This window comes from Triticum urartu, chromosome 3, assembly GCF_003073215.2.
Source record: "Triticum urartu cultivar G1812 chromosome 3, Tu2.1, whole genome shotgun sequence".
In the NCBI taxonomy this organism is placed as follows: domain Eukaryota; kingdom Viridiplantae; phylum Streptophyta; class Magnoliopsida; order Poales; family Poaceae; genus Triticum; species Triticum urartu.
Window position 1 is genome coordinate 506338094 of NC_053024.1, and position 15093 is coordinate 506353186.

The window sequence follows — 15093 nt, forward strand, 5'->3', positions numbered from 1 at the left end:
CCCATTCCGAAGTGGCTATCACGCACTGCTCGGGCGAACCGCATTCGCCAAGTTCAACGCGGTACCTCACTACGCATACCTTAAGCTCAAGATGCCAGGCCCTCGAGGAGTAATTACGGTCAATGGAAACACCGAACGCTCCCTCCGAACGGAGGAGCACACGGTGGCCCTGGCAGCAGAAGTACAAAGCAGCTTCTCCAGGCAGTTCTCCAGTCCGGCCATTAAACGTCCGGACACCGTCAAGCGTGTCCGGAGTAACCTACAACAAGACCGTCTGGCACGTTCTGAGCAGGCGTAGAAATGCGGCCCCAACCCCAGCCCTCGCAAAAATGCGACGCTAGTGCTTCACGTACATAACTACGCTCTAGAAATACCATGGGTACAGGGGGAGGGGCACCATCACGGCACGCCCGAAACACGGCTTAAACCGCACCAGGGGCTGCCGATTTTTTAATTTTCTCTTACTTTCAGGACTCCATTCTTCGGAAGGCCTGTTCGGCAGTTCAATTGCCGCACAAACGATGCAAGAACCAGGGAAGCAGACAAGCCATGCCGCATTACGGAACTCCCAGGTGGTCTCTATCACGAGCAGTATACCTGTTTCACATACCATTCCGCAGCCTGCCCCTGGAACGGACATGTTAAATAGTCCAACCTTTTGCTTATCGCATTATTTGTATCGTTCTGCTTTAATCGCAACCCTTTTTAATAAACAATGCATAGCTTTTGTCTATTCTTGCATTACTCTTTTTTTACAAATATATGTTCCTTAACGACATGTTGCACCCGTACACTTTGGTACGGCAAAAATACGCCAGGGGCTTTAGTACCCCTCAATATGGTGTGAGAAGTCCGGACACTTTAACAAGTGCGGCACCCCGAACTTATAGCATTATATGCATCAGCTTCGAATCATGTCTTGGGTCAATAGTTGGGTTTGCCCGGCACCTATGTTTTGGTGCCTTACGTTCCGCTATGTCGGCTAAGGTAGCACTAGGAGAACTACTGCGATTGTGCCCCAGTTGAGCTGGGTCGAGCACCTCAGTAGAGAAAGCTAAAACTGGCTGTCATGATGAAGCGAGAGCTGGTCGCTGTTCGAGAGGTTTTTCGAGTCCCTAAAGACTTATACCGCTTAGAGCGAGGAGTCGGCTCTGTCCGGCCAAGGCGCGGATAGCGCCCCGAACTCGGTCTTCCGAATACCAGGGGCTTCGCTGAAATTTAAAATTATAGAATTCTATGGCTAAGTGAGAGTGTTCGCGCATTATAGTCCGATTGCCTTGTTCGTTGTGCTGAGCGCCTCCCTCGAAGGACCCAAACATGGGAAAAAGAGTGCTCAGGTTTATCCCCGAACACCCCAGCACTAGCGGCACGGGGGCAGAAGCCGACGACTCGCCATCTCTCAGAATTGATAAACAGCCGCACAGAAGGTAATATTTTAAATTCCAACAGCATTGCTTAGCGCATATGAACAAGTTTTCAGCGCACAGGACAAAACGAGCGATTTTTACTCAAAAATGACATCCCTGGAACATTCATCCGCCATAAGGCAGGCATCCTTCAGAACATCCTTATAATAATTCTTGGGCTTGCGATCCTCTTTCCCCGACAGTGGCCCGTCCTTCACAAGCTTCTCAGCATCCAGCTTGCCCCAGTGCACCTTAGCACGGGCAAGGGCCCTACGGGCACCTTCAATGCAGACGGAGCACTTGATGACTTCGAGCCTTGGACAGGCCCCCACCAGCCCGAAATAGCTCCCAGGAAGAGCCTCTCCAGGCCACAGCCGAACTATGAGGCCCTTCATGGCCTGTTCGGACGCCTTGTGGAGCTCAACCAGTTGCTCCAGCTGGTCGCTCAGGGGCACGGGGTGTCCGATCTCAGCATACTGAGACCAGAACACCTTCTCGGTCGAGCTGCCCTCCTCGACTCGATAGAATGCGGCGGCATCGGACACGCTACGGGGAAGATCTGCGAACGCTCCTGGAGAGCTCCGGATTCGGGTAAGTAACAAGTAATTCACGTTTATGTGTTTGCTTTGCATAAAGAATGCCTTACCCGCCGCTATCTTTTTCACCGCATCCAACTCCTGGAGGGTCTTCTGGGATTCGGCCTTGGCAGACTTGGCATTTTTAATAGCCACCGCGAGCTCCAAACTCTCATGCTTTTCATGAGAGGCTGGAGCTCTTGCCGCACCTTGCCAACCTAGGCCTCATACTTCTCCTGCTCGGTGCGCTCCGTGGCCGCCCTCTTCTCGGCCTCGAGCAGCGCTTGCTTAAGGGTCGCCACCTCAGACGTGGCCCCTACAATAGCCACGATGATCCTGTCATTTTTTGCAATTGCACCTTTTTTATATATATTTAAACAAGGTATTTCTTACCTTCCTTGTCCTCGAGCTGCTTCTTGGCACGCCCGAGCTCTTGCTCGGACTGCTCGAGGTTCTGCTTTAGCGTGTCCACTTCCGTAGTCAGTGCGGCGGACGCCAGCAGAGAAGCCTGCATACGCATATTGACTCCTTTTTGTTAGACTCCTGCGAATTTTATTTGATCCTCTATTTGGCTTTTCTTCCCGAACGCCAAACAGAGTATCAGGGGATACTGTCTATGCGGTAATATTATTTACACATTCTTTACTTACCTCAAAGCTTGTTAAAAGGTTAGCACAAGCTTCAGTCAGTCCACTCTTAGCGGACTGAACCTTCTGGACCACCGCACTCATAATGGTGCGGTGCTCCTCGTCGATGGAGGCGCCTTTGAGCACCTCCAACAGATTGTCCGACGCCTCCGGTTGGACGGGGGTCACCAGCACGGTGGGATTGCTCCTGTTGGAAGGAGGTCGTCCGCCGGACTCTGGAACCTTTGAAGGTTCCGGAGCGGTGTCCGGCCTAGAGCCGGACTTGGAGCCCTGGGGGGTTTTATCCCCTTTACTCCTGGAGTCCGGGAGGTCGCCTTGCGGCGCCTCCAGGACCACCTCCTCCTGGCTTGGAACCTGTTGGGACAACACTTCGGCGTCGTCCGTAGGGCGGGGGGAGGTAGCCGCCGGAAGCGAATTCACATCCGACGAGTCCAGTGAACCACTCGACGACGCGTCGAGCCGGTCTTTGGGTGGGCTGCATAATCATATTCGACATAAGGGAAAGTTGTGCAATAAAGGAATACTATGAATTACTCTGGTATCCGGATACTTACTATTTCGCCAGGGGCTTGGCCCTGAGCGGCCACTCCTCTCCGTTGTCGTCAGCGTTGGTGGAGTAGTCCGGAGGAAGGGTTTTCCCCTTCTTGGACCCTTCGGCCTCCCCAGTGAGGGCGGCCTTCCTTTTCTTCTCTCCCCCCGCTGGAGGGGGAGAGGTCTCTTCTTCCTCCTCCTCGTCTTCACGGGAGGAATGCGCCTTGGAGTCGTCGGATGATGAACCCGACACCTCCTAGCGCCGGGCACTTTTTCGAGTCCCCGTGGCCTTCTTCTTGGCCTTCTTCTCCGGCACCACATAGGGTGCCGGAACCAGTAGCTTCGCCAAGCGGGCATCGGCTGGGTCTTCGGGCAAAGGAGCCGGACAGTTGATCTGTCCGGACTTTGCCTGCCAATCCTGTCAAAGGTAAGGGAGCTTAGATCCCGCATAGAGTTAAACCATGAAAAACCAATACCCTGTAAAAGGTACAAACAACTTACCGCGCTAGCGTGACGCTGCGCGCTGAATCCGCGATCCTCGGTAGCGGATGCGGGAGCCCCGGCGCCCTTGAAAAGCACCTTCTAGGCATCTTCGTACGTCGTGTCGAAGAGCCTGTTCAGAGTTCGGTGCTGCACCGGGTTGAACTCCCACAGATTGAAGGCCCGTTGCTGGCACGGGAGGATCCGGCGGATGAGCATAACCTGGACTACATTGACAAGCTTGAGCTGCTTGTTCACCAGGGTTTGGATGCATGTTTGCAGTCCAGTCACCTCTCCTTTGCTGCCCCACGACAGGCCCGTCTCTTTCCAGGACGTGAGCCGCGTTGGGGGTCCGGACCGGAACTTGGGGGCTGCGACCCACTCAGGGTCGCGCGGCTCGGTGATGTAAAACCACCCCGATTGCCACCCCTTCAGGGTCTCCACAAAGGAGCCCTCAAGCCATAAGACATTGGGCATCTTGCCCACCATGGCGCCTCCGCACTCCGCCTGGTTGCCGCGCACCACCTTCGGCTTGACATTGAAAGTCTTGAGCCATAGGCCGAAATGGGGGCGGATGCGGAGGAAAGCCTCGCACACGACGATAAACGCCGAGATGTTGAGGATGAAGTTCGGGGCCAGATCATGGAAATCCAGGCCGTAGTAGCACATAAGTCCCCGGATGAATGGGTGGATAGGAAAGCCCAGTCCGCGGAGGAAGTGGGGAAGGAACACTACCCTCTCATGGGGCCTTGGGGTGGGGAGGAGCTGCCCCTCTTCGGGAAGCCGGTACGCGATGTCGTTAGACAAGTATCCGGCCTTCCTCAGTTTTTTGATGTGTCCCTCAGTGACGGAGGAGACCATCCACTTGCCTCCCGCTCCGGACATGGCTGGAGAAGGTTGAGGTGGGGAGTGCGGACTTGGACGCTGGAGCTCGAGTGCGCGAAAATGGATAGGCAAAGGAGGAAGAAGGCGTAGGTGAAAAGGTGGATCCTTATCCCCTTATATGGGTGGACGCAACTACGTGTCCCCACCAGCCTAGTAAAACTCGCTTATCTCCAAGCGCCGTAATCAATGGCGCGGTTGGGTTACCCACGCCCGTATTGATGAGAATCCCGGAATAAGGGGACACGATCTCTGCTTTAACAAGACGTGCCAAGGAAACCGCCTCGCATGACGCACTGAGGTGGAATAATAAAACGATTCGAATAAAGGCTTGGCCGTGGTGCGTCACACTATGGAATACGTCAGTAGATTAGATTTGTGTAAATATTATTCTCTCTATGGCAATATGTGGAAACTTATTTTGCAGAGCCGGACACTATCTTTGTGTTCAAAATCTTCTATGAAGTGCTTGGAGGAGGAACCCGCCTTGCAATGCCGAAGACAATCTGCGCGCCGGACTCGTCGTCATGGAAGCCTGGTTCAGGGGCTACTGAGGGAGTCCTGGATTAGGGGGTGTCCGGATGGCCGGACTATATCTTCAGCCGGACTCCTGGACTATGAAGATACAAGATTGAAGACTTCGTCCCGTGTCCTGAATGGACTTTCCTTGGCGTGGAAGGCAAGCTTGGCGATACGGATATGTAGATCTCCTACCATTGTAACCGACTTTGTGTAACCCTAACCCTCTTCGATGTCTATATAAACCGGAGGGTTTTAGTCCATAGGACAACATATAGAACAACAATCATACCATAGGCTAGCTTCTAGGGTTTAGCCTCTCTGCTCTCGTGGTAGATCTACTCTTGTACTACCCATATCATCAATATTAATTAAGCAGGACATAGGGTTTTACCTCCATCAAGAGGGCCCGAACCTGGGTAAAACTTCGTGTCCCTTGCCTCCTGTTACCATCCAGTCTAGACGCACAGTTCGGGACCCCCTACCCGAGATCCGCCGGTTTTGACACCGACACCCGTTGTTCAAGCGTCAGCGCCTTCTTTGGCTTGGTCGCGGTGGCGGTCTTGCGCGGGGCACGAGGCTTGCCTTTCCTGGAGGGGGCGGCGGCGCCGGACGAGGCGAGGGAGGCGAGGTCGTCGGCGGCGTTGAGGTCGATGGCGTCCTCCATGGCGGGGTGTGGGGCGGGAGCGCGCGCGGGCGGGAGTGTTTTTGGGAAAATGGGGGGAAATGGTGGTGGCTGCCACCGACCAGCGGGCCCGGGAAGAGGAGTAGGCGCGCGCGCGTCCGTCTCGTGTCCGCGCCGACACAAATCCGGCTCAAAATTGGGTCGGGAATGGGTCGCCCGCGGACGAAAAGCGGACGCTCGTCCGTTTGGGTTGGCTTGTTAGGCCAATTTTTCTGTCTGCGCCGACCCAAACGGATGGCGGCGGCCGAAATGGGTCGCCCCATTGGAGTTGGTTTAAGCCACGGTGATCGCCTCGGGCGTAAGTGTGTGCGCGCGGGACGGATTGGGAGCGTGGTGGGCGTGCGTAGAGTAGGGTAGGGGCGCGCGCGAGTGCATGCGTGGCGCCGGACCTGGTGTAGCCGTTGGCGAGCTGGTCAGGGTGACGGAGTCGTGTTCATTGCGGGCTCGCCGCGACCCGGGCGCAATCATGCGCGGGGTGGGTGCGGCCAGAGTGGGTCGGACCGAGCGCTTGGGCGGGTGCAGATGTGAGAATCGTGTCCAGCGTCTGCCTCGGGTACAAAGCCCTCGAGGGGCTTGTTGTAATGGGTGTGGTATCGAGTGTGAGCTCGTGGAGTTGGCGTCGTTGCGCTGGGAAAAACCATTATGTCTCCTTTGTCCTTCTTCCTCCTCCGATCTTCTTCTTCCTTGTGTCACTCGAGTGCAGCAGACTGAGAGAGAGAGAAAGCTAGGGCAAGGAGTGGAAACAACAAAATATTCTCTTTCATAACCGGAAATTTCATTAACAAATCCTAAAATTCATATGATTACCTGTAATGTAAAATCTAGTCTAAATCTTCGCCCACGTCCGTGCTTCCGTGAGCCTCGAGAAGTGAAGGTACGGTCTCTTACGAGGAAGAGTAAGACATGGAACACAAACTCACCCACATGTGACACGAGGCACCGCCGTCACCCATGCCCTACTCTTCCTGGTCGAGGCTCGCAACCTGGACGTCGTCGGTCAAGGTGAGGTCCACCATAGACGTGGATGGGCCGGCCTCGTGGTCGAAGCCCGACGCCACCACCCCGCGGTTGCGGTGCCAGGGCTTCCGGTCACCTGTTGCGGCTCCGCCTGCACGGCCTCGATAGCGTGGACCGGCCGCAGCCTCCCTCTCACAGTGGGCACGCCTCGCCTCGGCAACAGATGGACTGTAAAGCATGTCGGCGTTCACCTCCAACTTGGAGCCTGACGCCGCGGGGATGATGTGCCACAAAAGGGGTTGTGACGTCAGACGGTGGTGACCAAGTCCGTCGAGGACGGGGTCACGCACCTCGAGCCACCGGCCCCGATGGATCCGACTGCCATTTGCGCGGACGGAATGGATTCCCGCCGGATCGAATCCGACCGTGATCAAGCGCATTCCTGCCGGAGGCGACAGAGAGCCATGCAGACGACCATCTTCTCTCGCCCCTGCATGAGACGAGGTCCCAATCGACGGATAAGAGATCTCGGAGTCAGATCTGATGTCTGTCATGTCGGAGAGGTTGGAGATCATCGAAACAAAGCTAGTGGAGTGGAGTGGCTAGGGTTTCGTCTGGGATACGGATAAGGACGAATATACATGGGTTAGGGTGGACCAGCTTGGGCCGGGTCCGAATCCGACATCCGGACCTCCCCATATCTATCTCACATATGAGCTGAATATAAAGGGTGTTGGTCAGTTCGAACGTATAAAGATAATACGAGGGGTGCTTGGATTGGGACTTTAGGACCGGTGATGCTGTTCATCCGGCTATAGATAGTTTAGTAGACGGTGAACTGCTCATGGCCTGCACGGCGACACACGCGTTTGGTGGCAGCCGCGCAGTCGCTCGGTCGGCAAACGGTGGTTCCCCGTAAACCTCGCAATATTTTGTCAGCTGGTTGTATCGGAGAACGAGCCGGGCATTTGGTTCTTCCTCGGGATTTCAGACTTTTTGATTTCTACCTTTACTACTAGTGGTGTTCATTAAAAATTCTCACTAATCTCTTCCCTGGGAGGGCTGGTAATTTAGCCGGGGAATGAGAATTAGGCTTTGTTTGATTCATAAGTTCTAGGATTTTTTTAAGTTCCAATTTATAAGTCTCAAGTCTTTAATAAGTCTTTATCTGTTTGGTTCTTGGGACTTAACATGAACTAAAAGACTATATTATAACTATAAGTCCCTATAAATCCCTCCTTAAGAGTTTTATTTCATAAATCCCAAATACCAACTTTAAGTCCCTATAAATCCCTTTCGCTTGATTTAGATGGGACTTATAAAGGCTTTTTTAAGTCCCTAAATCAATAAGTCCCTGAAAACAAACACCCTTTTAGCAAAGAAAAGGAGGAGTGTTCGTTGTGCCAGACAAAGGGGTGGTTCAGTTTTGTACCTAAACAAACGTGTCGTCAACATCTTCTGTTACTTTGGCTCACGAACCAAAGAGAGGAAATTATTTTCTTGTTAAATTCCTACAAGTAATTCCCAGCAGGCACCAAACGTGAGACTAGCACTAAGAGTCCACTTCCGAAGCCTAATTCTTCAACAAACTCCCCCTTATAAACTCATATTTCATTTCCCTTAAACTAATTCTTCTGTTTCTAAATATAAGTCTTTTTTTAGATTTCAATACAGACCATATGCAGATGTATATAGACATATTTTAGATTATAAATTCATTCATTTTTCTATGTATGTAGACCATATTGAAATCTTTAAAAAAACTTATATTTAAAAATAAAGAAAGGACCAAACATGCTGCTAGTACTTGTCTATGCGCAAAGTGGTATCCAACGGTGGCCCCTATATGTCCGGATACACTACATTCAATTTCGTAGATATTTATCTTGGCTGAAACGTACTGTATCTACATTGACATAGTTCATACCCAGAAACCAAATTTTTTTCCGTGTACTCAGAAACCAGGTTGACAGGCTGAAGCGTACTGTGTGAGGCCCTATACACGGCAAAAACGACAAATTTGATATGTAAACGAAACAATATCACAAAATGAACCATTGACGAAAAAATTCATCCACCTGATCCTTTTATGTAGTGCCTAGTAGTTAGGCGTCACATTACACTGTATAGGCATTACACGCCTGGCAGCGTCGCACGTTGTCCGAAAAATGCTAAGTCAGTGCATAACACCCGAGAGTTAGGCTCTACACGAAACAATGTAGTGCCTAGCGTTAGACGCTGCACTAGTGGCCGCTTCAAGATGTAGTGGCAAATAATGCAACCACTAGTGCAACGCCTAGACATTATACGCTGATTTAGCAATTTTCATGCAATCCGGAATGCGACGCTGGCTAGGCGTGTAGCGTCTGTCAGTCAGGCACTGCACATTATAGTGTGGCGCCTAACTGTGGACACTACACAAAAGAGTCGGTCGGGTGAAAAAATTACATCAACAGTTTATTTTGTGATATTGTTTCATCCAGAATAGTGATTTTGGCCTCTATGCGCATCATTCACCGCCAGTCACCAATACTGACCTCAGCATCCACATCGTGATGAGCATATATAATTGATCCGATACAAATCAAGCGCTGTGCAGTTTGTTGGGTGCTCAGGCACTACTACCTCTGCTGTACCTTTGAGCCGCGACACATTATTTCTAATAATAACAAATAAACACGGCATATCCGCAACAAATAACCAGGAAGAAAGTTTGCGGAGAGCAAATAGCTCAATAAACAGCATCTTTATTAGAAACAAGCAAATCCGATTCCATCTTTCACTCTCGTATTTACTTGGAAGGCCTCTCATCTCTCCTTATTTCTTTTTATAAACGAGTATCATCATATCTAAGTGGAAATATCATATCCAGTATTATTGATTCGCTGTAGCAGCCGCAGAGTTGCGCCTACTCCCAACAGGACCAGCAAGATATGATGCAGAGGCTGGGATCAGTATTTCCGGAGTACTTGCTCCATAATTAGTGCGCTTTGCGAACGCCAAAAGCTCTCCAGTATTTACATGGCAGGTCTAGTGGCTGCTCCAGCAGGACCAGCTTGTCGCAGCAGCTGCATGGTAACCATACATACATCAATAAGCAAATTGATGGAAATGATCAACTGTTATGACACCAAGACAGACACGGCGGTGCCTCAAGGGTTACCTGGAAATAGGATTCTAGTTTCTGCCTCAGGATGGCATGCTCCCTCTTCAGTTTCTGGAGAGACCCCATGCAACTGCATACCAGAATAAAGCACATGCGTAAGTAACGGCTGTTTTCATCATAGGACAGCTATGCAGCGAACTCATGGCGCATTTTGGTTTTATAACAACGACAAAGTGGCATGGAGTTCTTTTCTTTTCCAAGTCAAGATATTCTGAAAAACAATAGAGATAAAGCCCACAAAGAAGTAATGCATCGACATGGCGTGGGGTGAGAGACGGACCCTTCAACATTTCGTTGCCCACAATTATCCCTGAATGACATGCATTCATTCTTCATCCTAGAAGCACCGATGCTGCACCAAATTGTCAAATGTCAATGATAGATCAAATGTATAATTATTAAAATAACTGTTTAGACGCATGCTTTCTTGCAGCATGCAAAATGAACTCAGAAACTTGAGAATTTACAAAATGTTGATAGCTGCACACTGTGAGCTTTTGCTTGGCAACGACATGCACATTTAGCAGTCAATTATCTGAATATGGCAATACGAGTTTCTCCGCTAATAATATAGCGGTGTGGCCATATGGGATCTCAGTACAAAGACATTCGACGGAGGTATTTCACACAAACCAAGAATGCTTAAGCTGGAGAATTAAAGACAACTACAGTTAGCCTCCATCTTCATTTGGAGAAAAAATGCTTCGGGTGCGTCAGCTTCCCCACGTGCTTAACTAAACTAACAGTCGTGCTGGTTCTTGTGGTATGCGGAACAATGAAGCTAAAGGCCTATGAGCTGAATCCGCATCATAAGGAAGTGGACAAAGATATCTAGTAGAAATTGTGGAACTACCTGGAACAGCTGCCTTTCAGTTGCTGCATGTATGCATCCCACCTGTTGAAATCTCTGGGGTACTTCTCCCTGCAGTGATTTCATGTCTACCATTACCACTTGCATGGTCTATCATTCACTAAAGGGAGCTCTTATTCATATACTTGGTACTTACAGAGCTTGCTCAAGGTTTGATATTAGCCTGCCAGAATCTTTAAAGAACACCACCACAACTTCTTCCACAAAATTAGGGCTAGCTTCATCCTGCAAGTCCTCCACCTGACGAAATTGCTCATCAAGGTGGCCCTGTCAAAAATGTTTGTTTCCAAATCAGCATGTGATTTGTCAAAGAAAACATGAAAAAGAAGTAGATGACTGGCAATGGGATAACAAACGGGGGAGCTTCCTGAATAAACGTAAGATATATTATTGAGAGAGAAAATAGCAGAGAATTGACTGCATGCCTGATCAAAGAGGCCCTTTTTCAAAGATGCAGCTTGTCGCCTCAAATTAGAATAATCCATTTATATGAATGAACGAGTGAAAAAGTGGCAAAGTGAAGTTCGTACAGGTAAGAGCAAGCTTCACAATGCACATATAACTTGTAGGAGACGGATATAGAGAAGTTGAACCTTGGATGCATATATATAGCTGTGGAGGCTGTTACTATTTGCCCACCAAACATAAGTGAAGTGCAGATATTCTAACCTCTGGATAGCAAAGGTTAGCATCTTGCATGCGTAGGTGATTTGAATGCCACGGTGTGCAAAAGCTATCCACATTTTGGAGAGCGACTTGAATATATGCAGATTCCCGTAGGCTGTAGCTCTTCATAAGATATACAGCGGTTCAAGTAGAACAAGTGTGAGGAAACCATTAGAGGTTTGAACCACTCCAGATTGGTTTGGTTTATCACTACGACAGCTCAAAGCGATGGAGAGTAATATCCAGTTTCAAGGCACATGAAAGCACTGTTTGCTTGTAAAGTAACATGGCATATCCACACCTAAAGCCAGATATCATATTGTTTTAGTGCCCCTCTACATGCAGTAAATACATTTTGATTAGAGTGAAGTTCAAACGAATTTGCAGCCTCACATGCTAAACTTTCTCATGATTGATTGCCAAGAAGTCAGAGAATACCACATTTAAATAAGTGGAGAAGTCCCAACTTCAATTTGTTTTGTTTCACTATCAGATGAAAAAAGAACCAGTTCAAAAGGAAATTAATCAAGCCTGAGATTACAATTCAGTTAAGATAGTGTTCCTACAATTTGTTAAATCACACAAGTTACAATAGAAACAACAGTTTGAGCTTTCATTTGCTAACACCTACTTATCTAATAGCCTACCACACGACCTGAGATAAGCCTAGATGGCAGCTTTTCCTAACTCCCTAAAGGTACCAAACTCGTATATGCAAAGCACAGTCAATGACTAAATCAAGGGTAAATCAAGCAGTGTTCTCATTCTGCGTCTATCAATATCGAACTGGTGTTCAACTAATACCTCTTGGGCAAGCAACCTAACACAAAAAACTGATTCATTCACCTAAAAAAGATGAAAATATGATTAGCTTACATCGGTATCTTGTTCAGCTAATGGCTAACTGCTTTGCGTGTAAATAACAATAGGATACTGTGACCTTTATGTGTAAAGTTGTCCTTAGATCTCAGGAAAAAAAATCTGTATGCGACAAACTGTCATAGGTCGCATTGTTATCGGACAAAGGGGGGAAGATAATACAAGATATCTTTTTGTGCACCTCAAAGTTCAAACATGTTCTTGTGATAAAATCTGAGAGAACAATGGAGAATTAGAACAGATCCACCAAATGCTTACTTTGAGCCTCAGCCAAAGAAAAGTTGGACAAAGAAACAAATCGCAATAGTTCCTTCCAATTGTTATAGAAAAAGGATCACAGCACACTGGACCACGTGGCAAAAACAACGATTTTTCGCAAAAGGAGTAAAATAGATTCATTCAATGATTGGTCCTATGATTGCTCTTCACCCCTAGTCAGCATCACAACTTGATAATAGTATCTGCCATGGATAAAAGAAATTGAAATAACCAGAAAGCCTATACAGGGAACAGCTCAGGAAAAAGCACGTTCCGGGTTGATCATTGCCATGAGAGTAAATGGAGACAACTATTTTCTACCTGCAAGCTACACAGTCAGTACCGTCCCTGAATGACGCTTGCATATACAGAAGGATAAATTCCTTATATATATATCATTTTTTGCAAATCCCTCATTCTGACTGCCAAGGTGGGCCCGCAAAGATACCAAAGCACAATCTCACTATCCATCCCTACAGAGACATCCCTTTCCCTTTGGCCAGTGAACATTCTTGTGGCATATCTGTCTGTCTACAAGACCATTGTTCACCATGCTCACGGCATTTTTAGCAAGCAACCAAACTATATCGCCGTTCTGCTATCAAATACTCAATAGCCACCAACTTCTTTCTGTAAAACCACATCGAGGATTGTGCTCTTGTTGAAGTGCATATGTGGATTTCCTAGCCCTTTCCACCAGTTCGGACTTTTGATTGCGTTGGCTAGTGCATGAAGCTTAACATGGTATCAGGGCCCAAGGTCTTGAGTTCAAGTTCTGGCTTTCGCGATTTGTCCAAAAATTGGTACTGCCCCCTGTGTCCAAGTATAGGCCTCACCTCTGAGTCTATTCACGTGTTGACTTCCCGCGTCACACGTGAGAGAGCGTGTTGAAGTATATATGTGGATTGCCTACGCCTTTCCATCAATTCGGTCTTTTGGTTGCGTTGGCTAGTTTTAAGCATTAGAAAGAAAGAAACTTCTCATACCCTTATCATTTGCTACAGAATTTGAGTTTTCACTCTGATGTCCTTTTGCAGATAGAATGAGCAAACACGAAGCCTCAAGGTAAAACTTAGATATCTCTGCACATCACATATATCTGCTTCCACGTGTCGAGGTTATCCATGCTCTATGGCTTATGCAACCAAGCCGTCAGAAATCCCTTTATAGCATCGATGTATGCAAATTCCATAGTCTAAATCTAGCATACGTGTAGCTCAGCATGATCTAGATTTGTGGCAGTACCTCCAAAAGCATGTTTATGTCTTTATCATATCTATGGTCAATTGGTCCTCCAAAAGGAGATACTTTCTTGGTTTTGTTTTGCATGTATGATTCATTACTTTTGACAGCTTAGTTGGTATCTGTTCTCGGCTTCTTGCCTACGTGTATGCAGATTTGCCTCATTATTCCCTCACACTCAAAATCCACACAGAAACTGAAGAACCTATCTATTTCCGGGGTTTTTTTTTCTGCGTTGATAGTAACTTAAAAGTAACCTATCAATGCACATCCACCGTTGGTTCTAACACATCTAAAATAAGTTTTGAGGCCAGACTGTGGTCTGAGACCACCAATCCAACCATGAGATCAGCAAACTAATTCAATATTTCCCTAGTTCAGTTGATGCACAACCAGAGCTCAACACCTGGCAGCAACGAGACTGAGGAAATACATGACATTAAACACCAGAACCACAAGCAATCGACTTGCTCTGCATACATATAAACTGTGTGAAAGATAGAACCCAACACTAGAAGTTAAGTGAAATACCATTTAAGTGTGTGCTATCATTTTCATTCCAGTAGTAGAAAATAAAGATCACGCGGTTTTTAGCCATCTCGCATCTTGCCTTGATTGATTCAATGTCACATAAGAACAGATTCCTTCATGGCGACATCCATGAGGGGGGCCAACTAGGCAAGCGACGGAAAGCTCTGCACTACGCCAAGGGGAGCCTAGAGATCGACACGACACCCTGATTCCTCGACAGCAACCTCCACGGTCGCTGCCGGCATCCATCCACGACCGGATGGGCGCGCCGACCCGCTCGACGCCGTTCGGAGCGCAGCCGCAGGTTCCGCATCCGGAATTGGCAAAAGGGGGGCAGAAGGGTAAACACGATGCTCGGGAAAAGGCGGCGGGAGAGCGAGTGCGGCGTCTCTGCTTGCTAATAGGGCATGAGAGATGATTCTTGCAGATGGTGGAGTGGTTAGTGAGTTACCGCCGGGAGGCGCCGGACGGGGGAGATGCGGCCACCAGCGCCTGCGGGCCGCGGCGGACGATTTGGGTGTCTTTTGCGGGTGCTGCTCCGGTCGGCGGGGCGGCAGTGAGATACTACTAGGTCGAGCGGCCGGCCGGCTGGCCCGAGAGCTCCTAGTAGACGCCAGACCTGGTCAGATGGGCTGGCACGGCACACCTAATACGCGGGCCGGCACTCGTGCCACGCTCCCTGGCCCAGGCACGGCACAACAAGGAAATGGGCTAACCCACCGGCATGTTTAGCCCACTAGCCCACCTGAGTTGTTTTCGGTTTATCTGGGCTGTTTTAAAGCGCTAATACAAAAAAAC

At 48.8% G+C, this 15093-nt stretch overlaps 1 protein-coding gene across 1 annotated transcript; it reads right to left on the bottom strand.

Annotated features, from left to right (window-relative positions):
* Nucleotides 1–9394: 9394 nt before the first annotated feature.
* LOC125544635 (pseudo histidine-containing phosphotransfer protein 5-like) lies at nt 9395–14727 on the bottom strand. The gene is made up of 6 exons (XM_048708379.1): nt 11145–14727; nt 10856–10986; nt 10702–10770; nt 10129–10200; nt 9846–9918; nt 9395–9750 (listed from the first exon to the last, which is right to left on the bottom strand). Exons 1-6 carry the CDS (start codon nt 11202–11204, stop codon nt 9700–9702), a joined length of 456 nt encoding a protein of 151 aa, XP_048564336.1. The 5' UTR covers nt 11205–14727; the 3' UTR covers nt 9395–9699.
* Between the last annotated feature and the right edge of the window lie 366 nt (nt 14728–15093).

What these genes read in the sequence shown, in the direction of transcription:
- LOC125544635 (XM_048708379.1), bottom strand. Translation starts at nt 11,204, where the DNA reads ATGGATTATTCTAATTTGAGGCGACAAGCTGCATCTTTGAAAAAGGGC. An exon ending in TCAAACCTTGAGCAAGCTCT is followed by an intron (nt 10,771 to 10,855) that starts GTAAGTACCAAG and finishes AAATCACTGCAG; the next exon opens with GGAGAAGTACCCCAGAGATT. An exon ending in CTGAAAGGCAGCTGTTCCAG is followed by an intron (nt 10,201 to 10,701) that starts GTAGTTCCACAA and finishes AATTTGGTGCAG; the next exon opens with CATCGGTGCTTCTAGGATGA.